This window comes from Mus pahari, chromosome 9 (assembly GCF_900095145.1).
Source record: "Mus pahari chromosome 9, PAHARI_EIJ_v1.1, whole genome shotgun sequence".
Classification (NCBI taxonomy): domain Eukaryota; kingdom Metazoa; phylum Chordata; class Mammalia; order Rodentia; family Muridae; genus Mus; species Mus pahari.
In genome coordinates, this window is record NC_034598.1 from 69,104,333 (window position 1) to 69,121,700 (window position 17,368).

The 17,368-nt window shown below is 35.4% G+C and overlaps 1 protein-coding gene across 38 annotated transcripts in view; it reads right to left on the bottom strand.

Moving 5' to 3' along the window:
- Ppfia2 (PTPRF interacting protein alpha 2) overlaps positions 1–17,368 on the bottom strand; it is a 443,940-nt gene that overhangs the window by 20,505 nt on the left and 406,067 nt on the right. For 24 of the 38 annotated variants that reach the window (XM_029542153.1, XM_029542171.1, XM_029542168.1 and 21 more), the window contains 5 exons: positions 13,286–13,367; positions 10,339–10,539; positions 3,146–3,208; positions 1,909–1,938; positions 226–419 (listed from right to left, as the gene is read on the bottom strand). In XM_029542153.1, the coding sequence (XP_029398013.1) occupies positions 226–419; positions 1,909–1,938; positions 3,146–3,208; positions 10,339–10,539; positions 13,286–13,367 (570 nt within the window). The remainder of the gene's footprint in view (positions 1–225; positions 420–1,908; positions 1,939–3,145; positions 3,209–10,338; positions 10,540–13,285; positions 13,368–17,368) is intronic. The other 14 variants (XM_029542157.1, XM_029542156.1, XM_029542149.1 and 11 more) reach the window with 2 other exon arrangements.

Here is a 17,368-nt window from a genome sequence, read left to right on the forward strand (position 1 = left end):
TCGCTCTCTTGCTCTCGCTCTCGCTCTCGCTCTAGCTCTCGCTCTCGCTCTCTCTCTCCATCAATGAGTTTGAAGCTCTTTTCCATTTTCTTTTCTATTAGATTCAGTGCATCAAGTTTTATTGAGATCTCTCTTTCTCTCTCTCTCTCTCTCTCTCTCTCTGTGTATGTGTTAGCTGAATATTGTTTATGGTTTCATTTGCATTATTCTTTGAGCAAAACCTACCTATGGAAACTATCCACCATTTTTAAATGGACACGAAGATCCTTTTTGGTGAGGTGATCTAACATTCTTGCATCAACCAAGCATTCCATAAAGTAACTTCTGTATTGAGGTAACCCCAGGCTGGGAAGCCATTCATTTCCAATCCACTCATGGTTCATATCTCCATAAGCCAGGGTCTGTAGAAAAACCGGACACTGGAATTGTTTTATAGCAGTCAAGTTTCTTAGCCAATAAGATGAGATGGTAAAAGGAAGATGTCAAACTGAAATGCCATTGCTATGATATCATGATACTATGTACCGGCAAAGAAGAGAAAATATTTAAACTACATGTATTTTCTTTAGCATAAAACAAGCTGCATAATTTCTTAGAATATTTGCCTATGAAATAATTAACACTGTATATTTTAAAATAACTTTTTTCTAAATATATGTATTGTTAATAGAAAAATATAGTTGGATATATGGTATAGGTTTTAAGCCCAAAGATTCCATTTCTGTACTGTTATAATTCTTTTACTTCCTTTATTTTTGAATCACTGTGCCATTTGACTCTTATCGATGGTCCTATTGCCAGTGCTCCTGTGTCAGAGCAAAGTCTGATGTGAAACAAAAACCTCTGTACACGGAGAAAAAACTGAGTCTGAAAGACAGCACGCTGACACTTAAGTCAGCATGATGCTTTTAAGAAGAGTATATCAAGCATTCCATTTGGTCCCCGGAAGAATCATTAACCAGAAATTTAGACTATGTATATAAAACAGACATAATTATAATAAAAAAGAGAACACTAAGACAGATAAGCTAATTCCTTTTTGTAATGTAAGAACTTTTTTCTGTCACATAGTATTCAAAACAAGTGAAAAAATGTCATAGCAATTATCATTACGAAACCCAATATTTATAAAAGGATAACTCATTTGTAAGAATGCCAGTTTAAAAGATATATATTATTATTTAAAGGATATTAATTTGAGACAGTTGTTTACTTAGTTCTTATCGTGCTATGAATCCACAGTTCTAACTATAATATGTAAATATAGAAAATCTGAATGGTTTTTAGTTATGAGATTTGTGTTAATTTCCAAATTGAGTACAACCCTGTGCAATATAGCATGTTTAAATAAAGATTCTTATAAAGGAAAAAGATTTCTTTTTCTCAGTGTATTTCCCAGTTCCCCAATGTATAGAAATGCTGAAGAAAATGTATACTAACTTTTGTGTACTCAGGGCTATTTATGATAAATGTATGTCTCCTGTGATCAGTTTATAAATTGGGATTGATCCCATCTTACACTCTGTGCTAATACCTGCCACCCTCACACCTACACCCAAATACTACACATGATACCTTAAAGCATATGGAACACCAAACACGTCTTTGAAAAATTTCCACAGAGATACAACTTGAATGATTACATATCACAGTTACATATATTACAAGAAACTGAAGTTATAGATCCCTTTCAGAGGAAGAAAGAAAATTACCCTGTTATGTGCATGAATTATAAAATAATAATAATTTTAGTTATAACATATGGTTCGAAAAGATGCACATATAATATTAGGCATAATATTGATTTAAATATAATCAGTTTCATTACTAAGATGAGTGATTATTTCAATTGTTTCCTAGTTTATATCTGAAAAGTTAACTATGTCTTAAAGCATTTGAGTTTCCTACCTGGGCCCAGCTTCCTTCCTCAGATTCTTTCTGGGTTAGCAGCAGGAAGTGATTAATAAAGCAGGTAAACATACATTAATTTCAAATTCTACTAGAAGCATGATTTTAATATAGTATGTTAATTACCTTGGCATAGGCAAACATGCATATTATACCCATTCCATATAAAGAGCACAAAATAGAGTTTAAATTTTCCCTAATTTAAATATACATAAAAAGTAGGGGATTTTATCAGATTTGTAAAAATTCAAACTCGTTATTTGTAAATTTATATACATTTTCTAATTTAGTACAAACTTATGATTGTACATTTTAATATATAATGCAGAAAGGTTACAGATCAGAAATTAATGAATGAAGAAAAGAACTGTATCTTTCTGACAAAGGTTATGGATACACAAACCCCAAAACAGCCAAACAGAAAGAAACAGAAAGAAACCAGAAGAAAGTATGCAACTAAAAACACAATTTGGGATGTCACTTTGTGTTGCTACTTTTACAGCATTCGATTCTAGATAATCAAAATTTTAAATGAGAATTAAAGTGAAAGTAGTTTAAAATGAAATTGCTAGAGGTAAAATACATGCTGTGCCCAACTTTGATATTTCCTACTAGGAATGACTACAAAACATCACATTTTTAAAGCGGGTGACTAGAGTCCTCAAAGTAATTTAAAACTGTATTTGCAAAAACAAATGAAGATAACACTTCAATTCTTTTTCATAGAAGGGTACATGTGAGATAGTATAGCCCAAAGACCTACATAATCACATTAAAAGTGAAGATTCAATGTATGCTTTTCTACAACTGGTTAAGACTGATTTAGTAATCGTATTCCATTGACGTTTCCCAGGTCTAAGAGGCACTGACTACCAGCATTTCCAGTGTTCCTAAGTTTTACTAAATTATTTATTACTGTCTGCATATAACAACACACATACTCTTAGAATGTAAAGCAATAGCAATATAAGAGTTGCATTTTAAATTGTCACACAAACTAAAATAAGTGTATAGACAAATATAAGTTATCCTTGTGTCTAATTACATGAACACCATCCCATCATTTCGGTTTGTGGTAAATATATTTCTCTCCTCTCTCTTCTCTCTTTCTCTTCCCTCCCTCCCTCCCTCCCTCCCTCCCTCTCTCTCTCTCTCTCTCTCTCTCTCTCTCCCTCCCTCTCTCTCTCTCTACAGCAAAATAATTTAATTCAGATTCAAGGTAGCTTTGAAGACTAACCGTTTTTGCTGGAGCTGCCAGATTTTCCATTTCTTCATGGGTCACCCACACATTGCCTGAAGGCTAATGAGCGCCAGCCATGGAAGGGAACCGGGGAGAGATAAAGGAGGCACCTCTGTCAGTTAAAAGCATCGCACACAGAAATTTGATTCTGATCTACACGCACATCACGAGCAGCTAGCTGAAAGCCCCCCTTACTTTTTTCAATAGGCTAATTGGAGAAAGATATGCTATGACACTCATTTTTGTGATAACCCTTCGACTCTGAATCAAAAATTGCCACGGTCAAACTGCACATTCTAAAAGAATGTGACCATCAGGTTCAATTTTGTAAAACGAACAACTTTGTCTTCGATCATGGTGACCCAGTATACCAGGTGTTTATCAAGAGAATTTCATTTATATATTTTTATTCATCGACATCCTTAGACATGGTAAATTGACTGTCAGAGAGAAGCTATAAACCTCAAAGACTGAAAAACAGCCTCAGCTTTACCTAGTGGTTTTTAAAAATCCAATAAATGTGTCCTTCCTTGCTTTCATGAAGAAGAAAAAGAACTGAAACATTATTTCCAGATACCGTCATTTAGTAAAAGGTATTTCTTGGCCTCCTCGCCAATACTGATGAATTGCAAGTATTCATTTCCTATTCTTCACATGTATGTCAGTACCAACTGTTGTGGTTTGAATGTGAGATGTCTTCCGTGGGCTCAAGCATTTGAAAACTCAATCTCTAAATGGTGGCAATGTTTAGGAAGGTTGTTGAAACTTTAGGAAGTAGAGCCTCAATGGAAAACTGAGTCACTGTGGCCATATCTTGAGGCTTTATAGGCAAGTTCCAAGTCTGTGTTCAGTGCTTCCTGACTGTAGACACAGCTGGTTGACATTTGGTTCCTACCACCGTGTTTCCCTACCTGCTGCCATGTTTTCCCCACCATGTTGGCCCCTGTCTCTCTGAAATTTTAAGACGAAGTACATTCTTTCTTCTCTAATTTGCTTCTTTTCAGGAACAGAAAGATAACAAAGATGCCGTTATAATATGTTTTTCTTGTGCATGCAAGGTAAGAGCTTTCTCAAGAGTCATACCCACACTATGGTGGGAAACAGAATAAATTACAATATTTTTTCTTCAATGGTCTACTCTTTTAAGAAGTCTCTCCTTTCTTTTCTCACAAAATAATCTTTGATATTAGCTCTCTATATAACATACAATCAATAACTTGAATCTAATATCTACTTATTAACAGAGGGATCATGATATTATTTCCTTCAATTGGAAACCACTTCACATCAAATGCCACAATCATTTTGATAGCAAATCTATATACAAAGTTCTCCAAATCATGGAACTTCCTAGTTCCTTGTTTTCTAAAGAACAGCAAAGGCAATGCCCAAATATTACATGTGACTCCTGGAATTTTCTATAATTTACCTAATACAATGTTTAGCATTTTTAGGAATATAAAGATATAATTTTGAAATAATTTAAAATAATGATATAGAAAATAAAATGAGTATTACTTTATATAAGAGAAATCTCACAAAATTATACATTCTATATAATGACATGTACAAATGTATTTCTATAACAAAGATCTCAATAGTGAAGATTCATAATTCTAATAAATCAGAAAATTTACAGAGGCTAGATGTATATATATGTGTGTGTGTGTGTGTGTGTGTGTGTGTGTATGTACATACACAGATAGATAGATAGATAGATAGATAGATAGATAGATAGATAGATAGATAGATAGATAGATAGACACAAAATTACCCTACTTAACAGTTTCAGAATTTATACCAAGCCAAGTTTTCCTATAAAATAAAATCACCCACTTATGAAATACATTTAGAATACAAGAGCTACTTATGTCATCGAAAGTCTCATTAACTGTGAACTGTGGAGTTTTTCTATTGATTCTGATTCCAAATTGTGATGATCAGTTATATGTCTTAATGGATCAGAACTATTTTACAGATTTTCTGAAATTCTTCACTGGTCAGGATGCAAAGTACTCTGGGATTGTTAAGATTCTAGAAGCTAGAGTTGTATTTTTTTTTTTTTTATCTCTACTTACAAAATGAGCACAATTCCAGGACAATGTGTGAAAATGTGATTGCCATACTTCCAGAAGTAGCATGTTCAGAAGCTGCATTTCATGTGAAGGTTTCTTCTTACAATGTGCTTTTACTGATTGTTTTTGTGCATGTGTAGGAGACACAGTGTGAGTGGGTGTGTTATATGCACATGCTTTCAGTGTCCGTGAAGGGGCAAAGTTCAGAGGGGTGCTGGGAATCTCCCTCTATCCCTTTCTGTCCACCCCTGATGGGGCACACTCTTTCCCTTGAGTCTTCTTGGCAAGACTGGAAGTCAGCAAGTTCCAGTGATTCTTTTCTCTCTGTTCACTCCATTGGAGGGGTTTACAAACATGTATTGGCTTGTTATCTAATTGCTTGCATCACTTAAGTATTAAACCATTTCTTCAGCCCATGATGCTTTGAGCTTGAAGAACATTTCTTGCCTTAAAATATTGTGAATTAACCCAAAATGAAACTTATATACAGTTCTTTCAGGTAAACTTTCGGGGGGGGTGTTGCTTTTTTTTTCTTCTTCTTCTTTTTTTTTTTTTTTTGATTGTTTACAGTATCTTATTATGTATTCTTTCTTGGCCTGGAACTTATTAGGTAATCTAGGCTGACTTCAAATTCTGTCTTCTAAGAGCTGAGATTAAATACATGTACTGCCATTCCAGAATAGCTGTGGGTTAAGGTCTTACTTAGTAATCAAGCCTATATCTAGCAAATAAATTAATCAATTTACTTTCTTCATTCTCCCACTATAGAAGACTCAATTCTCATCTGAGTGTATGTCACTTAGAGTACCAGACTGTGTAGAGGAGGAGAACATCTTATCTAGGAGTCTATGCCAAGTGGTTATAAGACATTGAGAACAAGGATAAAGAACATACCAAGAGTATTTGTACAAGTATAGGGACAGACATCAGACTATCTGTGGCTCTCTGAGAAGCTCACCACAAAAGCAGTTTATGTTTATACCCAAATATATGTGACCCATGGAACAAAATTTAATAGCCTTCTTAGTGGCCAGCATTGTATAGTAGGTGACTAATGAGGACACAAGTACATGACTACAGTGTTGGAAGCTTAGATTCTTGTATTGCCACTTTTCAGTAATTTCTCAAAATGACACCAAATATTTTTGAATATCAGATTCCCCATGTCTTAAGCAGAACTGAAATTATATAATTCATACAGGACAATGGCAAAAGTTTAAATCATAACACAAGGGCAGACTAGAATAAGAAGGAAAAGTTGTCTTGCGGGGATAAACTTAAGGAAGTACTCATTTTCAAAGCTATGGAAATACAAGTTTGACACCCAATACTGAGTACCTCCTTAAACTATGTTTCCCTGGGCTTGTCCCCCTGTTTTAAATGAAGATGGGCTAGAATACTTACAACATATTATTAATCGAGACTTGGGAGGAAAATTCCTAGAGGCTGTTAAGAATTCTGGTCCCTACCTAATTAAACCATCCTGGAAAGAGCTCTGACAGAAAAATAAACATTAAACTAACTTAAAGAATAACTCATGAAATTTAATCAGGAGAAGTAATTAGTTCTCTGGCTGTCAAAATTTAACAACTCAACGAGCTAGACCTCAGAATGTTCCTACACTGTGTCTTGCTCAAAGTAAAGTTCATTAATATTACATCATGTTGAAGTACTGTTACCTTTATAAGTGAATTGCAAAGTAAAGTAACTAAAAATTTACAATTTAAATCTTCTGGAACTCTAATCTTAAAGCTGTGAATATGTGTGGGCATGCAGGTGATTGTGGTAGTTTGTACACATATGTGTGCAAGATAAAGGTCTACCCTAGGAGCCATCTTCCATCATTCTTCCGTCTTATTGATCTTTCATTCAACCAAACACACAGCTCACTAATATGGATTGCTTTCTCCTCTGCACCATATATAATTTTGAACAGAATTATATAGGAAAGTTTTGTTTTGTAAAGCAAATTTCACTCGAAATGTAGCTGGGCAGGGCGGTGGTGGTGCATGCCTTTAATCCCAACACTCGGGAGGCAGAGGCAGGTAGATTTCTGAGTTTGAGGCCAGCCTGGTCTACAAAGTGAGTTCCAGGACATCCAGGGCTATACAGAGAAACCATGTCTTGAAAAAAAAATGTAACTGGGTAAATGGTCCTATGAAGATGGAGTATGAGGAAGAAAATAAATGTAGTAGATTAAATTTGAAAGAGGTACAACTATGCTTGACATATGAATTTTGTATCAGTATATTGCCTGGTACATACAAGCCCTGTCACTAAAGGGCTTTAATTTGTTAGTTAAATGGCAACCACCCCTTTAATTCTATGGAGACTCTGAAAACATTCTGAAAAGCTCAGACAACTGCTAGGAAACCTACTAAACCATTAAGTTTACTAGTAATTTAAAAAGTTTAAATATAAGCAAGATGATAACCAGATGCTAAGGCAGGAGGAATGGCAACAGAATTTGATGATTAAGGTGTTAAGAAAGTTCCCCACTTACAACTATTGCTATGGACATGAACATATTTATGAAACAATATATGTACATGTGCACATTTTATTTATAATGGAATTATTAAACTAATTATTTTTTACTTAAAAGTAATGATTTTTATTTAAATAGTAGTAGTGTTATTTATATAAATTTTGTATAATTTTTATAAAGAAGACATGCAACAATTAAATTTCTATTTTAGTACTTGACTGTATTTATGCTGTTACTAATTTTGAAAGATTACATAGTAAGTGTGTAATAAAAATCTCTAATACAACTTTACTAAAATTGTGATGAAAATACTTTTTCTACAGTAAGGTTTGTCATTTAAAAAATTGTAATTTTTACTTCTCTTGATTCTGTCTCACATGTTGGAATTAAACAATTTCACACTGAACTTAACAATTTAATAAGCCTTCCTTTCTTAGTTTTATTTTGCAAACTCAGAGCCATATCTAGTTTATATCCTCTGTATAATTGGGAAGAATGTTTGACAAAATGACAGTGGTGTGTGTGTGTGTGGTGTGTGTGTGTGTGTGTGTGTGTGTGTGTGTGTGCGTGCGTGCGTGCGTGCATACACATAGAAGTGCCAATAGAGAACAGAATTAGACCTTATTGAGGCATCTTCTCTTGTTGAACTAGGAATTTAGAGGTTTAACTAGTCTCTCTCTCCCACTTCAAATCTCTGCTTCCCAGAACCAGGCTTACAGGCATGCCAACAAACTCATCCAGCTTTTGACCTGGGTCTGAGCATTGAAATTGCTATCCTAAAGCTCACATGGCAAGAACTTTACCCATTCAAACATTGCTCAGACCTGCAATAATTATTCTTAAGATGAATATTTAGAGAAGTTACTATATACCCAGTGATAATTTAATGTGGCAAGCATTGGCTTTTTATTGTTTAGTCTACTCAATGATGAAGCAAGAAAAGGGATGATTTTTTTTAAAAGACCCTTAAAGGTACATGAAAGTCAATTCATGGTAGAAAACAAACTCGACTTTAGGTTATTTAATAGAAAGTTTTTCAGAGATGTTACATGCATAAATTAATAATGGGAAAGCGTGTGGAGCTGGTTTTATAACCCTGTGGGTAAAAAGAATGTTTTAGGAACAACAGGAATAACAAAAGCAACAACAAAAACAACTTTTGAGGCCAACTGCATGTAACTTCCAAGTATTGTAAAAAATTTTCCAGTTTGTCTGCCTTTTAAACAACTTAGTGTATCTTCATCTTTGGATTTGTAACTTAACTTGCTTCTATGTAAACATTTTTGGGGAAGGGTTAAATGTGCTTTAAAAAATATTTTCTGTTAAGAAAGGGATTTGTGCTTGCAACTAAAGAAAATGGAATAGTTTACCTCATTTTTTTTAAACCTGGAAGTTGGAAGTTTGAACCTTCTAATTTTTACAGAATTTGAATTAATAAAATGTATTTTTTTACTGTATTTACTTGAGGGAAATGGCCATTCTCTTTAAACCAGTTGCAATGCTTTTTTTCTCAACTGTAAATACTCAGGAAAGTGTTTAGATCTGAATTTGGCTTACTTACAGTAATAACTATTTTAATGACCTCTGATTTTACTATTAGTGCATTCTAAATTACTTTTTATCTGGACTACATTAGCAGAGTATATTCTTATCTATTTGAAATAAAACTGTAAGTAGAAATCACACACACACACACACACACACACACACACACAATTTCTTACTGAAGTGACTTATATGTATTTATTCAATATACAGCACTTTGAAATATTACCAGAAGTTTCTGGCTTTAGAATCTAATACACTAGGGCTTGGGGAAAGGTGGTGTAAATATGACAGACTTGCATCAAATTCTTTAGGATTACATAAGGCCATCTTTAAAATACATTGAAGTCAGTTCAGTGTCTGAAAGCTGCAATAAAGCATTATCACTTTTCTCCACAGATTTTATTTTACTCTCTCACATGGTGTTATATTGTTTAAGATATGGGGTGGAGAAATCTAGTTCACAGGAGAGATTATAAATTCATCAGAAAAAAAAGTTACTCAACAGAGAAATAAAACATCATTTCAGACTATTTCATGATGACTGTATTAGTTATTATGAGTGCCTGTTTTTAGTAATATTCTCATTAGTGCTGTGTTAGGGATACAATTATAAAAGGGTCTTTATAAGTAGGAGGCACATCTTGAAGAAAAGGAATCTAATCTGAATTTATGAAACAAATCATACATGATTGTTTTAAGCATGGAATTTTCCTATCAGTAATAAATTAAGCCGTGCATCTTCAGAATCTTATGGTGCTTTGGGTTAAGCCCAAGAAGATGCCTGATTAAAAAGAGAAGGTGCTTCTGAGAAACTGCAAGGTTTGAGGTCTTTAGCTAGGGAGGAAAATCGAAATGGTAGCACCAAAGTCTGCCTTGGTTGCAGCTTTCAGGTCTGATAGGAATAGGAGCTCCTCAATTGAAAGGCGATTAAAAGTAGCAGTGAGGTTCATGAGGAGCTAGTCGCTTCTCTTTGTACTAATTCATCTGGACACTGAACTGTGCATTGCCACCTTTTGCGCTGCGGGGTTAGCCTGCTGTGCGGTCAGCATAATGGGAAGAAGGGGAGCACATTGACTCACAGTACGCGATGTCGGAGGAGCTGAAGGGCTGGTGAGGGAAACCATCTCCTGGATCGCTAGCCTGAGCTTTAAGCGATGCAGAGGGTTGCTGATTCCAATCTCCCTTTGGATTTCGGTGTCCGATAAAGCTGACATTATGGCACCACTTTTCACGTTGGCTCTGCATGCTGCCACGTACCAAGCAGGCATTCCCAGCCAGAGCTGTTGCATTGGGAAAAAAAGGAATACAGAGTTTAGAATAACCGTAGTGTTTATTTGTGATAGTTGAATCTTCATTACAACTTATATGGTTGAAACACACCTCTGGGAATCTCTGTGACGAACTTCCCAGAAAGGTATTACTGAGCAAGAAAAAACAATGATGGATGTGAATAGAAAAACCCATTGGTGTGAATTTGAGAATGAATAAAACCCAGAAGGTAAGTTGAATATCAACATTCTCTTTTTCTGCTTCTTGATTGATGGTGCATTGGACCACCTGACTCACAGTCCTACCTTTATACCTATGCCCCTTGTGGCGCCCACCTGCCTTCTATTCCATAAGCTACTTGCACCATCAAAACCTGATTCAAAAATAAATCCTTCCTTTCTTTAGTTGCTTTTGCTATTTATTTTTTTCACAGCAACAAGAAAACTAATACATCATTTAGTGTCTTTTGCATCCTCCAGGTATTCAAGGTTATCTTGCATATATAAATTTATTTGCTGTCTACAACTCCAGAAGATAAATTTTATTATTTTTGACTAGAGAGCTAGTTACATAGACTGAGTATATGTTCCAAACAACCAACAGTCAGGTAGGAATTCATTTGATATTGAAACATTATGGTATTAGTGCTAAACTTGACAGGCACCAAACTTCTCCTACATATAATAAAAATATCAGCTCTCTACTAATTTCACTGGGTAAGTGGCTTGAACAGTCTTTAATGATTATATTATAATTCTTTTAAACTGTTAGCGCAGAGACAGTTTATCATGGATTGAGACAGGGTCCATTATTGCTAGCCTTGTGATTTTGACCAAAGTATAAACCAAATTTTCTACTCAAGTACTTATATCTTATCCTTAAAACTAGTGAGAAACTATATCCATGTTTGAGGATAGCTTATTATGTAAGAGTAGATAACTAATACAGACATCCTTTCTTTCTACATATCCTACAGAATAATGAGTCTATAATGGCAAAGAGACAATGAACAGAATCCCAGATCTGAATCAATGTGCCTTGGGTTGTGACTAAAATCAAACACAGGATATAAAGATGTAATGTAGGAATTGTATAATCCGTGCTGTGTTCCAGAAGGGCAGGCACAATGGGATTAGCCTTATATTGACAAGGACACTTGAAGTGACACATGATTAACCAACTTTCTTGGTTCATAAACCAAAATTCTTCAAGATAACTCAGCATCATATACCTTCACTGTTCCCTAATGCTTTCCTGTGTTCTAAGATGCTTGAGTTTCCACTTTCGTTAATATTATACAATGTTGTCTAATAATTTTTACAAGTGTTATCTGTGATGAGACACTTAGAGTAGATAATGTATGTGGAAAGCTCTAGACTCCCTCCCAGTCTATATTCTTTATAGACTGTGTGCACGACGATGAGGAAAAGGGCCCAAGAGTTATGGGCACCCATTTCGGGGCTCAGCATGACTTGATTATTCCATTTGTCATTTGAATCATATTAGGAAATGCATTTGAGCAATTTCTGCAGCCAGGATAGCTTTAATTAGCTCTGGATCCACTGGCTGTCATTTCTTAGCCCCTTGGTGTCAGTAAATCTGTTTTATTTTTTATTTTTTTCTGAAGGACTTGCTCATCCCTTACTAAAATAGCAACTGAGTCTCTGTCAAAACATAGCTCATTTTATTGGAATAGTATCTGCACAAGAAATACATTTATTGAGGTGAGATTTCTGTTTGTCCAATAGTAACTTCAGTAACTAATTGATTTTAATGAATGTATCCAAAGGAAAACACAGGTTTATTTCAGTCAGTCCAAGAAAAGAATCTAAAAAGCACATTTTTATATCTACCTATCTAAGAGAACAGTTTTAAAGCAAAATAAGTTTTAGTTTTCCTTCACTGGCTATTTAACTAGCTCTGAATTTAATATAGTAATAATGCTATTTTATAATCCCAGATTATTTCAATGTATGCTATTTCTTGAAGGCAGGGCAAACCTCAAAGGTGTCCTTTGACATCAGATATACTAGGGGCCGTGAATGGAGAACTGAATTCAAATGTCAAGCAATACTACTGCCATGCTACATGGAGCCAACCTGGGTTCCAATATACCATTTCCTCCCTGTTATAATGATCTCCTCTAATCAGGTCAAGTACTGATGCATTATCTATAACATTGTATTGTGGAGGAAACGTGCTGTTCTTGTCATATCAAACTAAATTTAATTAATTAATTAATTAATCTTTTTAATCATCATAAAGTAACCTGAATGCTCAAGTTATTTAGACAAAGGATGATACATAGTCTTCTGCTTATTCACAGATGCCTAAACTTAGGCAATACATAGCCATTTTAGAAATAAATTATACTCTAAGGAAGAACATTTTAGACAGTTCATCAGTGTTTAGTTCATCATGTAAATAAGTGTTTGTTTATTTGTTTGTTTGTTTCTTTCTGATGAGAGGTGATGGACAAGTGCTGATATACCCTCAAAACCTCCAAAATATGTCAGTAATTATTTCTTCTCCTATGCTAGTACAAATAAGAGGACCAGATGTGGGTACAGTTCTCCTTGCACCCTTGCATACTTTCTTCTGTTCCAACACAAAAACAATCAGTCCTATCTCACTGCTGACAAGTCTGTAGACTTCCCTTTATGAGAAGTTGCAGGATACTGAAGCTGTGGTTTCAGAAATCAGTCTTTCCCTGTCTCTAAACAATCAGAACCAATGACTGACTTAAGTTTTGCTTACCTCCAGCCACGCAACCACGGTGGGCCCATCCCACTGGGCAAAGGGTAATCCTTTTCTACGAGCTTCTTCTAGAAGTTCGTGCCTGAAGTACAGCAAAGATCACTAGTTAGAGAATATGGAAAAGGTGCCTGTGGTTGCTCTGAAACCACAGTAAACCCTTACGAGTATTTAATGATGGGGAACACAGAATGGCTGGATTCCTTCTTGCTTTGAATCATATGAAAATTCTCTTTTGATTTGACTGAAACATTAGTATTTAAAAAAAGAAGTTTCTCCAACATTGATTCACAATGATTTGAACACTGTTAATAAGCTAAGCTGAAGAGTACTATCAGTCAATATCATTTTGTCATAACTAGAGTACAGGTTGTGTATTCATATGTAATCATGCATTCTAAGATCTGATACTTCTATTTGTCCTTCTCTGTTTCTTACTCTCTTAGTGGTGGAGGCAAAGCTTGTATGTTCAGACATACCACTGATGGTGATTTTAATCAGTTCTCGTGATGTTTACTTTAAACATGAACTCTGAGACAACAGTCTATTTTAGAAGTTACTTCCTTCTCTTAATCATCTTGAAGTCCTGAACAAAAGACAAAGGATTGGCTCCTTTGCCTCTAACTCAAGTTTTTGCTGGCACATATTTAAAGATATTTCAACACATACTGCTTTGGAAAAAGGAATGCATAGTAAGATAAAAGTGAATAGCAGTGAAGGTTATGCCAAGCCAAGAAGTAAGCTAGAAGCTGTGGACTTGGGGTACACAGAAGATAAGGCATGCTCTTAAGGCAAAAACAAACAAATAAATGTTAAACAACCCTTGCCATCTATAGTCTACAGTTTAAGTCTCCTAAATGAGTGAACTGCAGTGAAATCTTGGCGATCCCCCAAGCTTCCACACTTGCTTCTGCAACTTTTTGCTTACCCACTCTCTGATCTCTTGATTTCTCAAGGACAGCTGAAAACCCAGGCCACACTTGTGGACTACACCAGTATAAACTGATTTCCTTCAATAGGAAGCAATGCGAAGTATATAATTCACCAGAGATTTTAATTCATAGTCACTACTATTTACTAATGAAAGGCTAATACATTAGTGAAAGTAAATGCTTCTTTCTGATAACTGTAACATTTACCATATACATGAACTCATTGCCCTCTAAGAATTTAGGATTGACATCCATGTTGAAATTCATCTTAAGATAATTTACAACTAAAATATTAGAATCTATTTGTATGTAATCTCAAACTTTTATATCCATCTGGGAATACAGTGAAAAGTATATTCTCTGTACCTCCATATGCATACTTAGGTATGCACAAATAAAAATGTAGTATAATAGTTGTTTTATTGTTAATGTATGTCTTTCATGTTAACAAACATAGCATGGATTTCATGTATAAACTCCCCCCAAAAGCATGTGCCTATTTCCAATTACTAATAGTTACTTAGTATTGAAGAATCATATATTAAAATATGTGAGAGAAAGCCTTTATTTACAAGATATTTTGTGCTTTTCAATAGATGTTTAAAAAATACATGAACACCAAGCCGGGTGTGGTGGCGCACGCCTTTAATCCCAGCACTTGGGAGGCAGAGGCAGGCGGATTTCTGAGTTCGAGGCCAGCCTGGTCTACAAAGTGAGTTCCAGGACAGCCAGGGCTATACAGAGAAACCCTGTCACAAACAAACAAACAAACAAAAAAACAAAAACGAAACAAAACAAAACAAAATACATGAAGACCTACTAAGAGATAAAGAAAAGTCGAAGGTATTAGCAACTTAAAAGACAAATAAGTTAACTGCTGTTTGAGCTGAGAAGATAGCAAAGGCAAGTTGTGCATAGAAACTATTCTTCGGCTGGAAATGTGTTTGGAGACATGGATACTCTGAATCTACAGTGGAAAGCACAGGCTTAATGTAGCTTTCTGTTCCATCATCCAATTCCCTTGGGCTTCCCAGTGACACCTCGCTGAAAGTCTGTTTCCAGCAAGTTAGTCTCCCTGTGACAGATATATTTATAGAAGTGGGGCGAGGTATCAATTGTCCTGTGTTGTGAACATGCTACAAGCTGAGACTTGTGCTCAGTGAGGTATGTAGAAATATGGATGTGCTTTCCAAGAGAATCCTTGTTAGACACAGCAAATGCACAGAGTCGCCCAACTGTATATTATGCACAGATAGATAGCAGTATAAACTTGTGGACACACATCCTGACCCTAACAGTTTTGCTTATTAATGACTCCAAATGTGGAACTGAATGCCAGACACCATTTATACTTTAGCAAGTATTCAGTTAATTGTGTTCCATAGTGTTTTAATTTTGATTATGTGTATTTTGATAAGTTTTTAAATACAAGGAACATGTTTAGATTTTATGACTGAAGAGTATAAACATCATTATGTCTTGTCTCCCTTTATTTATTTTCTCTCAGAACAGTAGTGGTGCTAATTGAGTTCTAGACTTTGATCTGGTTTGAGGTCATTGATAAAACTCTAGTTATGATGCTACCCATGAGCTGAGAAGTTCTGTTCTCTTTTTGAACAGAAAATATGACATGATTATGTTGAAACATACAGAACAATCTTGTCCCTAAGAGCATTCTTAGTTTCACTTAAATCACAACTTTCATAAAAAACCTTCAGTAGGATAACTCAAAGACTTAAGTGCTCAATCTGTCCCAGATATCCAGTTGCTATAGCGGAATGAAAAGCAATAGCTTTAATGTCATGAATTTGAGATTACAGAAGTGACTGATATGGGTTTTAACTGGACTTACACAATGGGAGAGTAACGCCAGACCACCTTAACCTTAACACAAGGGTTGTATCAGTTATACATATCTACTTGAACATGGTGACTTTTGAGAAAATGAGTGCTGGAGAGGTAACATGGGCAATGTGGTAAATGTGATGCTCTCTTGACAAATACTAAAGAGGCCCACTGGACAGGGAGGATGAGTATTCATATGAGAAATTTCTTTTCAATGCCAGAAAAATAGTGAATGCCGAACTGTTCATAAAAACAAACAGACAAATCAGTTTGTCGCAAAAAAACAACAAAAAAAATGCAGTTGATTTGGAACCTACAATATTTGTGTATGCCTGCTTTCACAAAAAGCATTTGAGAGTTAGAAATAGAAAGTTCATAAATTTATGAGCTCTCCCTGCCCCCCCCCCCCAGTTACATAATGAGCTTGTCTCAAGAAATCAGCTGCTCAGATTGTAATTCAGTAGTGGAACACTTGTCCTGAATATATGAGGCTCTGATGTGAATTTCCAGGACCAACATGAAACAAAACACAAGCAGAATGGAAGCAAACAACATTGATGATGCCTGAACAACTCACAGTTATATATTCCAGAGTGCTTTCTCCCCATAATTGGAATTCAGCCTTTTAAATAGCATGTCTCAGTTTCACAATGAGTGTACAACCATTTCATCCAGAAATACTTCACTTTGCAAACTACTCCCTTTTCTTTCCTATCCAGATAATTTAGTGTTTAATCATTCTTTCACCCAAGGATCCCTTGTATGTCATTGAAGGTATTAGCATGAATCTTAGTTCCCAGATTTAGAGTAGACTTTCAAGGGCATTGACTGATCTTTCTTTCCAGGGAGATAATGTGCACAAACTTGTCATTATCTATGTGAAAACTCAAAAAAAGCAATGGACAAAGAAGCCTGAGCTTGTTTTGAATGAATACAACTCCCAAATCATTCTGTAATTTTAAGAGCTGGGTTCTTATCTGCAGTAAGGAATGTACTTATATCCTTCACAGTCCTGGGACTCTTGCCATCAGTGACAGATTTCTGTAATGGGATGTGACATGTTAATAAGTCTCAAACTGTGGTGAGCATGCAAGGATGTTGAATTTGCATGTCATCATATAGCGAGACAGAAGGATACCTGAGGCAGGATGTACTGGCTAGCTTTGTGTCAACTTGACACAGCTGGAGTTATCACAGAGAAAGGAGCTTCAGTTGGGGAAATTCCCCCATGAGATCCAGCTGTGGGGCATTTTCTCAATTAGTGATCAAGGGGGAGAGGCCCCTTGTGGGTGGAACCATCTCTGGGCTG